This window comes from Raphanus sativus, unplaced genomic scaffold (assembly GCF_000801105.2).
Source record: "Raphanus sativus cultivar WK10039 unplaced genomic scaffold, ASM80110v3 Scaffold1617, whole genome shotgun sequence".
Lineage (NCBI taxonomy): Eukaryota > Viridiplantae > Streptophyta > Magnoliopsida > Brassicales > Brassicaceae > Raphanus > Raphanus sativus.
Window position 1 is genome coordinate 1 of NW_026616926.1, and position 17416 is coordinate 17416.

General features: G+C 38.1%; 4 protein-coding genes and 1 long non-coding RNA gene across 8 annotated transcripts; 2 read left to right on the plus strand and 3 right to left on the minus strand.

Annotated features, from left to right (window-relative positions):
• The first annotated feature begins 837 nt into the window (after positions 1 to 837).
• LOC108813605 (uncharacterized) lies at positions 838 to 3675 on the plus strand. Its single transcript, XM_018586204.2, has 9 exons — positions 838 to 1093; positions 1263 to 1374; positions 1454 to 1554; positions 1899 to 2024; positions 2121 to 2241; positions 2322 to 2406; positions 2584 to 2697; positions 2851 to 2890; positions 3298 to 3675. The coding sequence occupies exons 1-9, from the start codon at positions 914 to 916 to the stop codon at positions 3448 to 3450; spliced, it is 1032 nt and encodes a 343-aa protein (XP_018441706.1). The 5' UTR covers positions 838 to 913; the 3' UTR covers positions 3451 to 3675.
• A 64-nt stretch (positions 3676 to 3739) lies between these two features.
• On the minus strand, positions 3740 to 5302 carry LOC108813604 (FHA domain-containing protein At4g14490-like). Its single transcript, XM_018586203.2, has one exon. The coding sequence runs from the start codon at positions 5256 to 5258 to the stop codon at positions 3945 to 3947; it is 1314 nt and encodes a 437-aa protein (XP_018441705.1). The 5' UTR covers positions 5259 to 5302; the 3' UTR covers positions 3740 to 3944.
• A 146-nt stretch (positions 5303 to 5448) lies between these two features.
• On the minus strand, positions 5449 to 7801 carry LOC108808981 (uncharacterized). Of its 2 annotated transcripts, XM_018581090.2 has the most exons (5): positions 7381 to 7801; positions 7073 to 7301; positions 6663 to 6815; positions 5889 to 6569; positions 5449 to 5709 (listed from the first exon to the last, which is right to left on the minus strand). In XM_018581090.2, exons 1-4 carry the CDS (start codon positions 7585 to 7587, stop codon positions 5908 to 5910), a joined length of 1251 nt encoding a protein of 416 aa, XP_018436592.1. In that variant the 5' UTR covers positions 7588 to 7801; the 3' UTR covers positions 5449 to 5709; positions 5889 to 5907. The 2 variants fall into 2 exon arrangements, with proteins under 2 accessions (XP_018436592.1, XP_056855090.1); XM_056999110.1 differs by lacking the exon at positions 5449 to 5709 and having other exon boundaries at positions 5746 to 6569.
• Positions 7802 to 10651: 2850 nt separating this feature from the next.
• LOC108838107 (probable galacturonosyltransferase 9) lies at positions 10652 to 13113 on the minus strand. Its single transcript, XM_056999111.1, has 3 exons — positions 12730 to 13113; positions 11439 to 12647; positions 10652 to 11335 (listed from the first exon to the last, which is right to left on the minus strand). The coding sequence occupies exons 1-3, from the start codon at positions 12877 to 12879 to the stop codon at positions 11060 to 11062; spliced, it is 1635 nt and encodes a 544-aa protein (XP_056855091.1). The 5' UTR covers positions 12880 to 13113; the 3' UTR covers positions 10652 to 11059.
• Positions 13114 to 13459: 346 nt separating this feature from the next.
• LOC108838108 (uncharacterized) lies at positions 13460 to 15495 on the plus strand. Of its 3 annotated transcripts, none has more exons than XR_008941293.1 (5): positions 13460 to 13686; positions 13783 to 13888; positions 14121 to 14210; positions 14299 to 14439; positions 14667 to 15495. It is a non-coding gene; the product is annotated as an uncharacterized LOC108838108 (long non-coding RNA). The 3 variants fall into 3 exon arrangements; XR_008941292.1 differs by having other exon boundaries at positions 13469 to 13686; positions 14299 to 14408; XR_008941291.1 differs by having other exon boundaries at positions 13475 to 13686; positions 14299 to 15495.
• Positions 15496 to 17416: the final 1921 nt, after the last annotated feature.

The following is a 17416-nucleotide window of genomic DNA, read 5'->3' on the forward strand; positions in this document are numbered from 1 at the left end:
GATAACGTTAAGCCGTTGCACCTGCTCTTATCAAAAGCACTAAACTTATCCAAATCCCCGTTTTGAAAATTTCCTGAAAAAAGAAACTGTATGTAACAATGTTTCGTGGACCTACCCGTCCTATAAATCTCAGGTTCACAGCCCTACAGGATACCGACCCAACTTCTCCATTATGAACCATTACCTAATACATATTTAGTTGTGATCCTATTTGACTTTAGTTACAAGCGGAGAAACGAAAGATTTTTGGAGAATTGCTACAAACAAACGGTGCAGCAGATGCTACATTATATGCCTTAAATATAAGTATATAAATCAAATCATTGACTAATCAATCAATTACAAGTTACTAAATTTTATTTTTTGATATGTTACTTAGATACGTGATTCCAGTGAATCAATTCGTGCAAATTGACATTGGCAAACTCGCCCGCATATAAATTGATCTGTATATCTATAGATAGTTTGCCAATGTACAGTCTGCACTGATCGATTCGTTAAAACCATGACCATATATCTAAGTAATATATCAGAAAATAACTGAACTCAATAATTTTCAGTTGACTAATTATCCAATAGATTGATCTATATACTTATATTTAATTACCAACATGACATATAATTTAACCACTTTTGCAAGTGCATTTAATTTAACTCGAAATCGTTATTTTCACTTTAGCAAAAAAATAAATAAGTTTATATACAGTATATATATAGGATTAGCTGCATGAATTGAAAAGAACCACACATAAATGAAATTTTATTTCTTTAAGTCAACGCATTTAAAATCATTTTATCGTAAACGGCGTCGTATTTCAAAGATTCCCCTTTGCAAAAAGAAAACTGGACCAAATAAAACCCAGAAAGGTCGAATCGAATCGAATCTATCGGAGTTGAAGAAGCGATCGCATCGATGGCGGAAGGCGGCGGCGATGATCCCCAGCGAGTGAAGAAGATAGCGGCGGCAGCATACGACTACGATAACGACGCTCGGTGGACGGATTACTGGTCGAATATCCTGATCCCTCCTCACATGGCTTCTCGCCCCGAGGTTGTCGACCACTACAAGCGCAAATTCTACCAACGCTACATGGTCCCTAGTTTCACCTTCTTCCCCTCTTTTGAATTTTAGTTTTAACTTCTTCTTCACACTCTCTGATCTCGAGCTTGATTTGGAGATTTTTTGCGAACTTTTGAGATATTATAGGTTTAACCATTTTGAAGTTTAGATGTTAAAAATCTTTGCTTTTTGTTGTTGTTAGGATCCTGATCTTGTTGTGGAGCCTATGTCCTCGAATTCATCTGCAAGACCATCTGCTACTCCTGCAACTGCTACTAATGCAAATGAACAACAAGCTCGTTCACGGAACTCTGGTGAACATTTGAATTTAGTTTATCCTTATATATGAGATGATGACCTTTCTTCTTACTCACTGAACTCTGTATGCATCAGGATCGGTTCCTCGTAGTACTGCGCCGTCTGCTACGACTGGTGCAAGCCCAAGTTCAGTGCGCTGGGATCAGCAGACTATTCACTTCTCTGTCAATGCTTGGGTAAATATAATGCTTCCCCTATTGATGTTTCTTGTTCTCTTCAGTGGTTCACATTAAAAATATTTTATCCTGAGTGTGCTTTTCACTTCACCTTCTTCTCTGTACCTTCTTTTTAAAATCAAAAGTCTAGATTTTTCGTATATTTAGTTCTTGAAAAGGACATTTATTAGATGTTGTATGGTGCACTGTCGTCGGTCTTTTTTGTTTTCATGTCTTGATGTGCTTGTTATAGTCAGATATGAAGATGAACTACTGAAGACAAATGCGTTTAGTCTGGCATACTTCACCTTACTATTTTTTTCCGGTGTTTAGTCTAGTCTCTTAATCTATTTCATCTTTTGCAGGTTTTCGTTATTGCTGTGCTGGCAGTGTTACCTCTAGTTCCAAAGAACCTCTCTAGTAGGGCTTATCGTCTATCTTTCATGGGAACTGCGTGCTCCTCTCTATATTCCTTGTACTCTCTTTACGGGGTAATAAGCTATGTGATCTCCCTTTTTCTACCCTCTAGGATCCTCTATTCAGTGTTGAATTTTCCTTTTGGTAAGCCGATTTTTGTTTATCTGCAGAGGCCAAGGGCATGGAATATGCAAGGGATGCAAGTTTATTTTCAGTCAATTGTGGGAGCAAAGGATTTCATCTATTTCATCTACTGCCTTACATTTGTCACTTCACATCTCTGTCTCAAGTGTAAGAGTTGATTTGAGTTTTCCTTTTGCTGTGAATTCCTTCACATTTCAAACAGTCTAATGAAAGTTTATTTGTCGCAGTTGCTTTGATTCCCATCTTGTGTCGAGCACTTGAACAAGTAGCCAAGTTCTTGAGACGTAACTTCACTCGCTCCACCATATACAGGTAGTTTACATCCATCTGATTAGAATGTTTGATTTTTGTAGTACTCGTTTTCATTTGTGGATTCTTTTCATTTGTCCAGAGAGACTTGTATTTGATTTTTGTAGTACTCGTTTTCATTGTGGATTCTTAATGTGCTCGACTCTTTTCTCCTGTGTCCTGTTTTGTAATGGTTATCAGGAAGTACTTGGAAGACCCTTGTGTTTGGGTGGAGTCAAACACAACTACCCTCAACATCCTCTCATCGCAAGCTGAGATAGCCATTGGCTTCCTTCTGATTATCTCTCTGCTCTCGTACGCTCTTTCTTCCTTTCAGAAGCGATAATTAGTTATTGTCAAAAAATTGTTTAGAACCCTTCGAAATGAGTTGAGTTCATAATTGAATCTTATGAGTTTATTTCCTCGTTTTCACTTATCTGATCAAAACTGTCATTTTACTCACTGCAGATGGCAACGCAACTTTATACAGACATTCATGTACTGGCAGGTACGTCTTTTCAAATGTTTTGTCTTGCTCTACTTTTGGTTCCAGTCATCATTTCGCTCTATTAGCTCAACATCTCCAAGTAGAATTCTTTATTGAAACTTGACCAACTGGACATATGATAATTGATTATAGGAGGAACCACCATTTTAATCAAACACCTTTTTTCTGTTGTTGCTCTTTTTCTTTGAGACGAAGTGTTACATGGGTTAAAGTGCATTAGGTCAGTATTGTGAAGTGCGTTTTTACTTTTCATGTTGAAAATCATGTGTTGTGCCATAAGAAACTGTCAAGTTCATAACTCTTCATGAAGAAAGATAGACCTAGTTTCCAGGACTGTTGGTTGGATCTTGAGAGTCGTTCTCATGAATAAAGTAATAAACCTGAGGTTTTGTTTTCTATAATGGCAGCTATTGAAGCTGATGTATCAAGCACCGGTGACAGCAGGATACCACCAGAGCAATTGGAGCAAAATAGGGAGGACGGTGAATCCGATGATCCAACGTTACGCTCCCTTCTTGAATACTCCGGTGACTGCCGTTCAGAGATGGTGGTTCAGGTGAAGAACAAACAGATTGCAGAGTTGACTTTTGAAACCCTTAAAAGAAACTAAAGTTTTAGCTTTCATGTTCAACAGTCCTCTTTACCTGTTTCAGCTTTCAGCGTAAAGTAGATTCTTCTTCTCTTTGTACCTCTCTATGGGTTATGAAATATTACTGTGTTGCTACGAAAGATTTTGGCTTTCAATTTGGTTACCATTTCACGTGTAGACATTTGATCCTTTCCCTTTTGCGGTGCATAAATGTAACAATAAAGAAGAAACTCGAAACTCGAAGAGAAGTAAGCACAAAGTACAAACAAAACCATGATGAAGATTAGCATCAACTGAGTTATATAAATACAGACAGGCTTCTAACATCCTTACCCAAAGGAAAAACATAAAGCCGATAAAAAGATGGTAGCAACCTAAACTTAACAAGGCATCATAGTATTCTCAGGTCTAGTTGAGAAGTAACTCTAAGCTTACGACAATAGTTAATGATGTTACCATGTCAGACTAACTCACACTCCCTTTTCCCTTAGCTTGTTTCTGCTCTGCAATATGGTGGTGAACTCTCAAAGATTTGCTTCTCATATCCTCTATCATCTTCTCTGTCTTATCCACTATCCGTTTTCGCAGGTGTACTTTCATGTATTCAAACCAGTCTCCTAGTGTCATCTTCTCTAAATCTATCTTCTCTAAATCTACCATTCCCTGCTCAGCCTTTTCTTCTTCGTCACACCCACCATCTGATGTCTCAACTCCACCCTCCTCGACCTTACTGTCTTTTTCCTCTTGTAAGTTCTCTGTCTCTCCATCTTCTCTAACACCACAGTCCAGGTCCTCTTCTCCTACTACTGCGCCCTTCCTTGACTCATTATCCACCTCCTCTACCCTCTCATCTTCTTTATCACTTGTTTCACTGCTCCCTTTCTCATCTCCAACATCCTCATTTCTACCTCCCATCTCTTCTACAACACCCTCTGGCACCTTCTGCTCAACTGTCTTCTTCTTTGCACGGCTTTTCCGGGCTTGGTTCAAGACAATCTCCAGCTCCTGAAAAGAATCTCCACCAATCTCTTTCTTCGCCGTGCTCCTGGTAGCCCTCGAAGAAGGTCTTCTCTTCTCCTCCATAACATCATCCTCACACTTCACATCCCGGATCTGCCTGCTCCTCCTTGTCACTCTCTCCACTCCCTTTGGTGTATCCTCAACCTCCAACTTTACTGAATTCAAACTCAAACCCTGGACATCCTCAGCATTCTTATTATTATCTCTCCGAGCCCTAATTTTTCCCCCTTTCTCCACCGGAACAGCTTCTTCTTCTTCACTCGTAATAGCTACTTTCTTTTCGTTCTTCGGAGGCCTACCCCTGCGCTTTGGTTTCTCCTGAACCGAGTCTATCGGAACCGGATCCGGATCCGAAACAGGAAAGCGCCTGTTATTCCTTCTCGGCCTCGGGGGAAGCTTACGCTCCTCCTCCTCCTCCTCCTCCTCCACCACCTGAGCATCAGTCTCGAAGTTCACCACAATGGAAGTATACTCACCGAGCTTAATCACGTCTCCGTGGCGGAGATTGACGGGAGTATCTGGATCGAGAGTCTCCGAGTTCAGTATTGTGCCGTTGGAAGATCCGAGGTCGTGGATTATCCAGTTCTCGGAGTCGGAGACGATTCGGAGGTGTTTGGTGGAGACTCCGGCGTCTTTGACGGCGATTTCGTTGCCGCGAACGACTCGACCGATGCGGATAGTGGATCCGGGCTTGTACTGAAGAGATTCGCCATCTTTTGGACCTTTGACGAACGAGAGCTTCAGCAGTGGCGGAGCCATCGTGTTTTTGAGTGAAGCGTCTCTGAGAAGAGGCAATTTGAAAATGTTCGGATTGTCAACATCTAACGAAACGACGATGCTGAAATGCGGATTGATAGATAGCTCATATTGGGCCATTAATGGGCTTCGTGGTGAAAAAAGTCATTTAATGTATATTAGTAGAATATATATTTGATTTTGCTTATAATAAATCTTTAAAGACAACGTTTTTCGAAGTTTGATTTTGCTTGTTTTACTCTTTATCTAAAGACGACACCAATTTTGTAATACACAGGTTAATGAAATAGTAAAAACAGTCCACAAAACTGGGCCGTCTCTGCGTATTCCATCTGGACACGGTCTTCATCAGCTGTGGTCAGTGTTCCGTTACGGACCGACCAGTTGTAATCTCCATAAACAAATGGTGTGCATGAACAAACACAATTGGTGGCGCAGTCACACAATCTGGCAGCTGTGGATTCACCAGACAACAATTTGTATGAATATATGGAATCATAACAAAATTTTATAGCAACTACAAGTGCAAGACAAAAGTAGTCTGTAACACTAAATAAACCACAAGTTATACTGTGTTTAGTATTTGCTTTGTTTCTGTTTTCTAACGCACAAAGCATTATTCAAAAGACGTACCTCATATCTGGGTATCAATTTATATGATAGCAAGACCAGTTTTCAGGTAATCCAGGCAAGAGAAAGGAAGACGAAGAATTTTGTCTACTTCTAAGGAAGACTTCATGAGACTGGTCTTGATTTTGTCTCTATGTCTTCCATTTGAAATCATGCCTCTGCTCACCACCAGAGACACATTACATAGCCATGGAACTTCACATGCAAAAACCAATCCATTCCTCTCATTCTCCTCCATCAAACCCTTTTTATAGGCTTTACCGACTTTGGTAACATACTTTCCCGCTGTTAAACCTTCTTCTGAGATGTCTGCACCAGAGTGAAGGTTCACCACCAGAGTTCCATGCTCATGGTGAAGTCTTTGGCTCAGAGCTTTCATGAAGAGAGAATTGGGATCCCACAGAGTATGTGGAAAAATGTCAGCTCCATCATAAGCATCCATGAAGATCATGTCATAAGTAGAACTATTATTATTTTGGTTATTGAGAATGAATTCCTTAGCTTCCGACTGGTAGAGGAAGAGTCTCTCATGGATACCTCGCCACATCACTTGGTCAATAATGTGAGGAGTTGGTAACGCACGTTTTCCGGTTGATGTCATGACAGAGAATGCAGGGAAGCCCATAGATCGAACCGACTCTGATATAACTACTGGGTCGATCTCAACTATGTCAACAACAGCACCTAGAAGAAGACATGATCAAAACATAAATCAAACAAAAGAAGTAGAGATGCAAAGTATATATATATATGAGGTACAATGAAAAATATCCTTACCAAGAATATGATTAGCTAAAAACAAGGGTAAGCTTCCTCCACCGTGACCAACGCATAATATGCGCATTTGTTTCTTCCCAATAGCTGCACTCGTCATATCATATTTTGAAGCTGTAAGAGAAGTCAATCCCACTGAAACCATGCTCTTCAAATCTGTCAACAGCAAAGAAAAAAAAACTTAAACAAGCGGTAATACAGATAATAACTAAGCCCTTAATCAAGGCTTGTTTAATCAACTCCTTTCTTTTACTATTTGGTTTCACATTTGAACTGTTCCAAGTCAAGGAATAATGCAGAGACAGTTTATTGAATGGGAAACAGGAGATACCATCTAACATGGTAAGTGGCGGTAATAACTAATAACTAAGAACCTACTAGACTAGAAAGAGGGTTTAATATATATATATTACATGGAACAGCAAGGCAATGAGGCTGTTGCATGTAGAAAATGGAAGTGGGTTGCAAAGATGTAGAAGCAGCCATGACTTTGACAGTGCTTTGACGAGTATCATCGTTGAAGCGAAGTGATCTCCATTGATAACCAAGTATCTTGTACTTGTCTCCGTCGTCTCTTCTTCCCATTATCTCCTTATACCTCTTCTCTAGCCATCTTTCAGTTTCTACCCATGATTCTCTACTCTACATCATAAATACAACAGACAAGCATTGGTAATCTTTCTTTTAATACATATATAAAAAGAAGTGTTGAATTACTCACAGGGAGAGAACAAGGGTGGGAGACCACAGAAACGACGCCGTTCCCTTTGCTAGAAGAAGATTGTGAAACGGTGTGACCTCCTTCCCACCATTCCCGCGAGTTGAACCAGTCTCCTTCGTCCTTCACGCCGCAGAGATGCCGTTGATAGGACTCGACGACGCTGCTCAACCGCCGCGTTAACGATAAACGTCGAATCGACGAGCTCATCTCTAACAAATCTCAAATTGTCTGAGGAGGGAACAAGAGAGAGAATCTTCAGGCAGGCGGCATCTTTGGTGTGTGAAGTGAAGACAGAGACGACGACGTCGTTTCTGCCTTGCGCTAACACGTTGTCGTTTTATTCTCACTCGCTGGCTTTTTTTAAAGAGACACGACAAGCCCAAGTTGTAACACGTTGGGCTGAAATGTTGTGTTTTTACCAGATTTTTCCCCATTTTACATTCCACTAGATCATAGATCATGATCCGCTCGACCGAGCGGGAGTCAATTTTTTTTTTATCTTTGTTTTTACTAAGGGGGATGTATTCAATTTAGTATTTGATGTGATTTGATTTTTAATGGAATTTTAGATGATTTTAATAAGTTGCAGAGATTTAGATGATTTTTGTTAAACTACTCTAGAATATCACCTAAAACAATGAAATTTGAGTTTTATTTTTTTTAACTAAGAAACTCCACCCAAACACCTTAAAATCACCTCAAAACTTTAAAATCCCACAACTTAAAATATTTTCAATAACAGTGGATTTCAGAGTACTTTACGAAATGTCAAGTTCAATAACAGTGGATTTTAAATGAGTTTTTAAAATTCATGTTTGAATAACAGTGGATTTGTCATTTTAATACAAATCACCTGAAACTCTCAGTTGAATACACCCCCCTAAATGTTATACATGATCGCAATGTGTATTAATATAAAATTTTGATAAATAACAATGTGTACTAATGTATTTAAATAAGCACAATGTATTTAATTACTAAATTTGATTTTTAAAATTTATGATAACGAGTACTTTTCAACATTGGAATTTAGATACTGCTCAACAGCTGCTAAATGATGAAGATTTTCAGCTTATGCTCACGATCTACCTTCCTCAAACTAAGATTGAAGATACTCTGGTTTGGCCTTTGGAGGCTTCTGGAAATTACACTGTTAAAAGTGGATATAAACGAGAAATGATGGAGTTGGGTCGACAGTTACCAGATTTACTTCCTCCAAGGGGAGACCCAGTGTTGAAAACAAAAATTTGGAAGCTTCCTATTATTCCAAAACTGAAACACTTTCTCTGGCGTATTCTTACTTTGGCTTTGGGAACAAACACAAGGTTAAATACAAGGGGTATGTCATTGGATTGCCTCTGTTCTCGCTGTTCTGATGCTCCTGAAACAGTAAATCACCTTTTCTTCTTGTGTCCCATTTCGGTTCAAACCTGGCGCTCGAATCAAGTCACTTTAGGCTTCTCGGCAAGGTTTACTGATGATTTGGAAAATAATATGGAGTATCTCCTACAACTACAATCTTCATCAACGTTAACTATGGAACAGAAGTTAACCCCTTTCTGGTTGCTTTGGAAGATATGGAAATCCAGAAATAATCTTATTTTTAAAAATAAGATCATTAATCCCCAACGTGATGGAGAGTATGTGACTGTAGAAGTTCGAGATTGGTTAGAAAAAACAGCTCAGGTTAGTTCTAACCCACGGCAGATCCCTCTAAGTCCAAGATGGTATCCTCCAATGATCCCTTATTACAAATGCAACTTTGATGCTGCATATAATCCACAAACTTTCCATGCTTCTGCTGGCTGGGTTATTCGAGATTGTTATGGAGTAGTACATTACTGGGCAATGGCTTTCTTAGGCTCTGCTCAATCACCACTTGAAGCAGAGAGTAAGGCTTTGTTGGCAGCTATTCAATGTGCCTTTGCCTTGGGGTATAAGAATATGATTTTTGAAGGTGATTGTCTGGTTTTAATCAATTCTCTCACTACTGGGAAAGGAGATTTTAGTATTGCCATGATTTGTAATGACATCAGACATTGGGGGCGCAAGCTTGGATTGCTTCAGTTCGCAAAGGTTCCAAGAGAGGCAAATGTGGTGGCTCATATGTTAGCTACACGTTGTGATCCTACTGTGTTATTTACATCATCCTCTACTTTCATTCCACATTGGCTTACCAATGTGATTTGTAACGATTACATGAGATGTGCTTAATAAAGTTACTTTTGTCGGAAAAAAAAAAAAATTTATGATAACGTAAAGTAGATTTTTCTATATTATTTAAAATATATAGTGCTATATATTTTGTATTTTCAACATTTATCATACAAAACTTACATTGGGGTATTATTTATATGAAAATATGTGTAACATAATATATTTATATATTATATAAACATATGCGCACCTGCACAGATTTTATTTTTAAAACGTATTCTATATTGTTTAGTTTTATGTAGTATCGAGTTTGTATAATTCAATTTTTTGTTTAAAGAACAATATCAAAACTGTCTTTCGTATGTAAAAATAACATTTTTCAAGCGCGAGTTGTGTCTTTTTATTGTAACACAAAATTTTATATAAAACTTATGTTTTTTTGTACATTACGAAATTTAATTTTTTAAAATAATTATTACGTAATTTCAAAGTGAATTTTATCTCTGAGGTCTAATATATTTGGTGTGTAATGGTTCAAAGCATTTTCGATGTATATTATATTTCAGTTTGGTTTGTTTTTAGTATTATTGTATAAATATAATACTATACAATATTAATATATTCTATACAATATATGAAGCTATGTGTTATTTGTTTTAGAAAGTAGATTAGGCCCAACATAGTTATAAAAATAGTCATATCTTTATATATGTGTCTATGATTTATCTACCTAATGTTATTCGTACCAATAAAATCAATATGGCCAATGAAAGTATACTGATCAATTTAAAATGAATTGTATGGGGTAATTATAGAACGATTAATATTTTTAGTATTCTTAGTATATATCTTATTTAAATCGACATGTAATAAATGTAAAAGTCATATATGGAATATGGACAAAAAGAAGAACTGTATTTAAGGAAATACATCAATGCAAAGTTAGACTATGGTACGTATTATATATAAAGAATAAGACATTTAATTTAAATATATGAGGTCCATCTTTAAAAATCTACCTAGAAAAAGTTGTAATGTTCCTGTTTTAATAAGATAGATTATAAAAAGAAACACTTGTAAAAGAAAAAGAATGTTCTCTCCAATAAATTCCACATTCACCACCAAACAAATGCTTTCAAATCACTCAGCCTTCAAATCTGAGTTTATACACACAAGTCAATACCCCTAATAAGTGAATAATTATGAGGGAACATTTTAAAACTATGGAACATGAGTTTTCTTAATCTTAGGCAGACAAAATATGAAAGACACAACAAAGAGAGACGTAATAGTTTTGGAGGAAGCTTTTGCTGTGAAGTGTGAAGTGTTACAATAACAAAAATAAGAACAGAACTATAACAGAAAGAACAAGTAAAATACTTTGTAACCCCTATATATAGAAGATAAACGTATCAGTTAAAGAATGCTCTGAATGTCTGAAACATATCGATTCGAGGTTACCTCTTATCAATATTTTTCAGTTCTTCGGGTTTGTTTTTTCTGTCCATCTCTGTATCTCTCTCTAGAGACCAAAATTGCACATCTGCACAAACTCCATTTCGTTATCCACGTATTTAGTCCAGAGAGACTTGTATTGGTTCATAGCAATGTCTAGCCATGGTTTCATGTTCCCATTGTAATGGATCACTGCTGCCTTCTTGATCTCATCCATGCTCACTCCCGGGTTGTAGCCTAACCCAAGCACATGCCAGGACTTGTCCAGTGATTTCGTCTTTGAATAGAATGTCATCAGTCCCGGAGGCAGAGTGCCCAATTCCCAGAGACTTCTGTCTTCATTCTGCTCAGAGATAAAAACAGAGTCAAGGTACTAAGTAAGCATCATACATTATATCACTAATCAAGAATCATATATTATTTCACACTAGTCACGATGAACTTACCAAGTTCTGCCAGTAATGGTATTGATCGGTGCATTTCTCGCGTCTCCAAGCGTTGAGATCAAATATATTCATCCCAAAGGCCCAAGCACAAGCACTGGGGTTAAACCTCTCTTTGATCAGAGGATGAGTGAAATTCAGGTACTGACCATACCGATGAAAAGAGCCAAAGCACGTCTCAACAGCTCCATTCACCTTTCCATCCAAGTTAATCTTCCATAAACCAGTCACGTCTTTCTGCACCACAACATCATCGTCCAAGAACAAGATCTTGTTCAGCTTCGGGTACATCTCAGGCAAGTAAAACCTGAGATGGTTCAGCATGGAGAGATACTTGGGGTTCTTGAACTTGATGTTAGTCGCGTTCTCCGCCTGGTTCTCAAAGTAGAACTTGTGCAACTTGGCAGACTCCAGCTGCTTCAAGACCGGCGCATAAGAAGAGTTCAAGAACTTGAACTCCTCCACAGATTTAATCTCAATATGAGCACCACGGTCCAAAGGACGCATCTTAAACCACACCTTCATGGCTGCAAGATTCATCCGATCAGTCACCACATGAAAAACATGCTTCCACGGCTCCTCCGCGTTCATCACAACCGATCTCACCACAACAGACACAGCAATCACATTATCAGAGAAAACCGCGTAGTGATAAAGACTCGGATCCTCAACAGCCGAATCAAACGGAGCGTCCTTATACTTGTCAGGATTATTGATCCTCTCCCCAACAAGCCTCATAGCCAAACAGTTAAGACTCTTGGGGACCGACTTAGCCGAGATCAAGCTCGCAACGGCGCCGTTCTTCTTCGCCTTGGCCAACTGTTCCTGAACAGCGAAGATCGTATCCTTCAGCTTCTGGATCTTGAGCTGCGTGTCGTAACTCTCTTTGGACTCAACGATCATCATCCTCGCCGTCTTCACCTTATCTTTCACGTCTTTCTCAAGCACCCTGAACGCATCCTCCTCGAGAGCGTTGCCGTTGTTTTCAGGTTTCAAACCAGGTTTGGACTGAAGATCGGAGAAGTTGATCGCCAGATCTTCAAAGAGCTTCAGCTGCTTCGAGGCGTCGAGCTTGAGCTTCCTAGCGTAAGCGGCGTAGGCGTTCACGAGCGTGAGATGATCAGTGGCTTGCTTGTGTATGAGATCTAACCTAGTTTTCAACGGATCCGATTGTAAAGCCAGAAACGTCCTCCCTACACTACTCGTCAATGTCTAAAACCACAGAAAACAATCAATCAGAGTTCTAAATCATTCTAAATTTGGATCGAATCAGAGAATTGAGAGGAGGGCGTACGTGATCCTGAGGAGGGTGGTGGTGGTGAGAGGAGTTGAGGAAGACGGAGAAGGTGGCGAGGAAGAGGAATGAGAACAAGGCGGAGATGAAGATCCGGTACGTGAAGAAGCTCCGAAGTCCGTCACGGCCTCCACGTAAGGCCACTGCCATTTGCTACCGATTACACTTTCACCTACACCAGTCAGTTAAGGATATTTCCAGATCGAGGGATTGGATTGGAATCGTCGGTGAGCTTCTTTGCTTGGAGATGAGTGAGTTAACAAACCTCTGGAGAGTGACGGATAGATCTCGAAACATTTATTAGGGAAGAAAACACGTTAATGTATTAAAAAAATATCACTAATTTAAGTGCTGAGTTAACAGACAGATAAAGATAATGTAATGCAGAGGAAGTGATTGTGATTTTTGATTTATGACGAGTGAAATAGAAAGGGAAGACCCCCGCGTCGGTGAGTGCGATTCGTTGACAAAGCTAAACCATTCACACCTCGGTTATTTTATTCTTGGATTCACAACTATTTTCAACTTATAGTATATGGGCTTTTAGTATAGCTGGCCGAATGAAGAACATGTCCATACCGAAATTAAACGACAGACGACACGTAGTTTCCATCTCAAACATTTAAATACCACGTTGTTCAGTCACTTGTTTCCCAATCTATACTATAACGAGGGAGTTGCATCACTCCTGATGCGCTACGTCAGCATCATTCTTAAAAAAAAAACTTTACGATTGGGCTTAAGCTTTGTAATGTTTTTAATGGGCTTTTCTTTTCAATCGTGATCCTTCGTCGTCTGAAACGACTCATCTTACGGCGTGTTCTTAGGCTTTCCTTCCTTCTTCCAGATCCTTCGTCATCTGAATCGATTCATCTTCCGGCATGAACAGCCATTGATTAAACGCCTCCTCTTCATGTAACGTCTTCTCAAACATCCTATATATAGAGGTCGTCTATGGTGAGTTCTCTTTTGCCTTCTAACTTTTCACCCACAACTTTTCCTAACAACAACGGCCGTCGCCTCTTCCACTTTTGACTCTCTTCGCCTCCGCAGAACTGCTCAATCCGTTGTTGGTCACCTCATCTGCTTTTGGGATTCCCGGAACATCAACAAGAACGGAGAGTTCATGGGGATAACGATTCTGCTCCTCGATGAATTGGTGAGGATTGTTTAGATTTTATTTATATCTTTTCTTTTGCAAAGAATAAAGCTTTACGTTTCTTTATATTTGATAACTTCCAAATATGTGATCTTTTATTTTACTGCAGGACTCTGTGATTTACGGGTTGGATTGTTTAGATTTTATATATTTTTTTTTGTTATTCTGTGATTTTGTAACTGCTAACTGGTTAAGAATAACAGTCATATCGTGATGTTTTATTTGAATACAGATGGGAAAAAAAAATCAAGGTGGTTATTGAGATCAAGCAACGAAATGTGGCTGAGGAAAATCAGTAAACACAGGAGCTTTTAAAGGATAGGTAAACTATATTTCTTCCGTGAATTATTAGGGTGTTTTAAGAGTTTTTGAGCCATCACCAACATTTGTCATTTTCACCTTTTGTACAGGGAGCAAGCTTTGCAAGATCAGTTAATGCAAGCAAAAGACAGTGTCTCCACTATGCAAAAATTGCATGAGTTAGCACAGAGCCAACTTTTTGAACTCCGTGTTCAATCAGGTTGTTCATTGACCCTTAATATGGTGAACCAGTTATGTGCTTTCACACGTTAAGCGTCCTATTAATTATTGTGAAATGTTTTTTCACATATTAATTGTTTTCCGGATTGGTTAGGTCAATATGATTTGGTTCTCTTAAGTTTCAACTGTTGTTCTTGATGTCATTTCTAATGTTATGATAAGCGGCTACTGCAAATCTAAAGAGATCAATAAAACTTTATAGATTCTTGATATAATGATTGTTTTCTTCATGTTACAGGTTAGTCATTCTGAGAATTTTAAGAGATTCACTTGGAAGAACGTCCTAAACTGCTCTGGGAGGTTGTTGGTTTGTCTATGAGTTATGTTATAGACATCGAGAAGGTGTTAAAAATGATACATTTTTCTAAAAGTAAGAGTCACTTGCAAAACAGAAGGCAAGAGTGTAAGCTTGGACCAATCTTAAACTTTCCAAAGGACTCGAGCTGTTATTTTCGCTCACCTTACGACAAAGAAGGCTTATGGGTTCTTCTACCGGATTCAAACAACATATGGTACTTTCAGAAGGTTAGCTCCATGGATGAATCTGAAGCTATGCACACTTCTTCAAGTGCTATTAGTTTGACAATGAAAAGTTTAGGAGCCAGGTTGAGGCAAAGAACAAGGAAGTTAGAGAAGGTTAAAAGCTTATCCAGATTGGTAATGGGGAAATGCTTAAAACCTGCAGAAGGTACTAAATTTGACTTGCTTATGAGTTCTGCCTAAGAGATGCTTGGATCAGTTGTGATGAAAGGACATTACTGAAAGTTGAGTATTTGAAAAGAAGAAGCGTTTGGAGGGTGAGGTCGCAGAAGAAGGTGTGGAGGAGGAAGAAGATGATAATCTATAGAATTATGTAAGCAAATATAGTGAAGACACGTCAAACACTTTGCCCTGGTGTTTGTTCTTCTTTTACTGTAGATTCTGCCTCTAAATTTTACACAGTCAAACACTTTACCCTTTTATTTGTTTTTCTGCTGATTCCATAGATGTTAATCTCTAACTTTTTAAAAGATTAAATAACTAATTTAGTTAAACCAGTTCTAAATAATAAAGAAAAATGTTATTTTTACATAGCCTTGCACACTCACACGTGAGCATTGCTTCTTCTTCCTGCTGCCAAGTCAGCCGGTACTTTATGCCTTCTCAATTCTTTTTTTTGTTGACTAATGCCTTCTCAATTCTTCATATTGATTCATTTGACGTAGATTTAAAGAAAATTTCAGTGATTAAGTAAAATATAGGGTTTCAAATCGACCACCTTCCACAAGCTTCCTATGGTGTAAAGAAAATATGAAGAAACCAATAACATCAGTTGACACATGACTGTTATGCAAACTTCTTTATATTTTGGATAAATTAATATCTTTCACTAATTTCAACCTTTATTTTATAAATGGGGAGGAATGAGGATGTAGATTTTTGCATCGTATTTAGACATCTGAGAGTTTAAGAAAGAACGTCACTATGATATTCGAAACGGTAAACCCTTTAACAAAAGAAAATATTCGAAAGGTGTTCGAATAAGAAATAAACATCACAAAACGTATTCACTTATTTGGTTTGTCTCTGTTTTTTTTTCAAATTAGTTTTAGTATAAAAGTTAACTCTTTAAAAATGATAATAATTTTAACTAAAAAATCAAAAATATCTTAAAACACTAAAATTTATAAATCATACATGTCAAACATAAAGAATATTAATCAAAAGTACTTTATAATATATAAAAGGGATTCATTTAAATTTTTTAAAGCTATATTAATAAAAGATTTAACACCACCAATAAAATATGTCAAATAAATATCATATTTATACCATACATGTCAAACATAAAATAATGTTAATCAAAAGTATTATCAAATATATAAAAGGGATTTATTTAAAAGTTTTTAAGCTATTGTAGAGAATCGACCTTGGCTTTTCTTGTAACAAACGAACGATGCACTGATATGTTTGGCGAGTCCAATCTCCAAACCGGAGTTAAACTCTTTATCACTATGAATCGAAAGATTACAAGCCTCGCACTAGTTGCGTGTTCTATGAGAGATATATATTTGTTGTATCTTACAATGAGAGTCTCGACCTATATTTATACTAGATTGCTAATGTGATTCCTTGTTGTAAAAGGAATAACATGTTTATCCTAAGTTTATAAGACTTTATAAACTTCTTGGATAATAATGAAACTAACCCAATCTTCTTATCTCTTCAGGTCTTGTACGAAGCCCAGTAGTCGGCCCAGGAAAAATCCAAGAGACATCAAGGCCTCACATTCTCCACCTTGGCTCTTTGGTTATTCCTCGACTTCTCCGCTTCTCCATCTCTCTCTCCTTGCGAAATGAAACCAGAAGCTTCCGACGAGCTCGCCGCACCGTCTTCTCCGAACACCGTCTATTCCTCGACGCCGTCTTCACCGGAGATGCATGCCTTCTCCGATCCTTGCTTCTCTCTCTCGCTCCGATTGATTCCTCTCTCTCCTCTTCGATTCTCCGTGAATCAGACAAGATCCCGACTCACCGCCGCTTGTCCTCACCGGCGTTCGCTCTCACCGCTTCCGCCATTGATATCTCAGGTTTATTTTGTTCTTTTATGACTGTTTCTTTAGTCATTTGAACAAGACCCTAACCTTTGATTTCAATTTATTTTCCAGCTCGTCCCCTGATGAATCCAGCAAAACCTTTAACTTCGTGATTCTCCGATAGCAAAACTCAATTTGCCTACCTCACGACATGTATACCGAACCAAAGTTGTCAACACCACAAAAGGTATCTTCTTTTGTTTTGACTTTTGCTTCATGTGTACGTGTTTTAAGCTCCTTTTGAAACCTTGTAATGAAACTCCTTAGCTAAATAATTAAACACATCTCATTGTTTAATCTCCAGCTCACGGTGTAGACGTCTCTTCACCTCCGTTGCTTCCGATAGGTACTCAAATAGAATTATTTCTTTAATTCTGTAACAGCTTAAACCTGTGAACTAATAACCATGTGTT

Bases quoted from the DNA above. Each gene is read 5' to 3' on its own strand.
- LOC108808981 (XM_018581090.2), bottom strand. From the start codon at position 7,587: ATGAGCTCGTCGATTCGACGTTTATCGTTAACGCGGCGGTTGAGCAGC. The intron at 6,816-7,072 runs GTAATATATATA...TGCTGTTGACAG, and splicing joins TCATTGCCTTGCTGTTCCAT to ATTTGAAGAGCATGGTTTCA. The intron at 6,570-6,662 runs GTAAGGATATTT...GTCTTCTTCTAG, and splicing joins TTTAGCTAATCATATTCTTG to GTGCTGTTGTTGACATAGTT.
- LOC108813605 (XM_018586204.2), top strand. From the start codon at position 914: ATGGCGGAAGGCGGCGGCGATGATCCCCAGCGAGTGAAGAAGATAGCG. The intron at 1,375-1,453 runs GTGAACATTTGA...TGTATGCATCAG, and splicing joins AGCTCGTTCACGGAACTCTG to GATCGGTTCCTCGTAGTACT. The intron at 2,407-2,583 runs GTAGTTTACATC...AATGGTTATCAG, and splicing joins ACTCGCTCCACCATATACAG to GAAGTACTTGGAAGACCCTT.
- LOC108813604 (XM_018586203.2), bottom strand. From the start codon at position 5,258: ATGGCTCCGCCACTGCTGAAGCTCTCGTTCGTCAAAGGTCCAAAAGAT.
- LOC108838107 (XM_056999111.1), bottom strand. From the start codon at position 12,879: ATGGCAGTGGCCTTACGTGGAGGCCGTGACGGACTTCGGAGCTTCTTC. The intron at 12,648-12,729 runs GTACGCCCTCCT...CTGTGGTTTTAG, and splicing joins ACCACCCTCCTCAGGATCAC to ACATTGACGAGTAGTGTAGG. The intron at 11,336-11,438 runs GTAAGTTCATCG...ATCTCTGAGCAG, and splicing joins ACCATTACTGGCAGAACTTG to AATGAAGACAGAAGTCTCTG.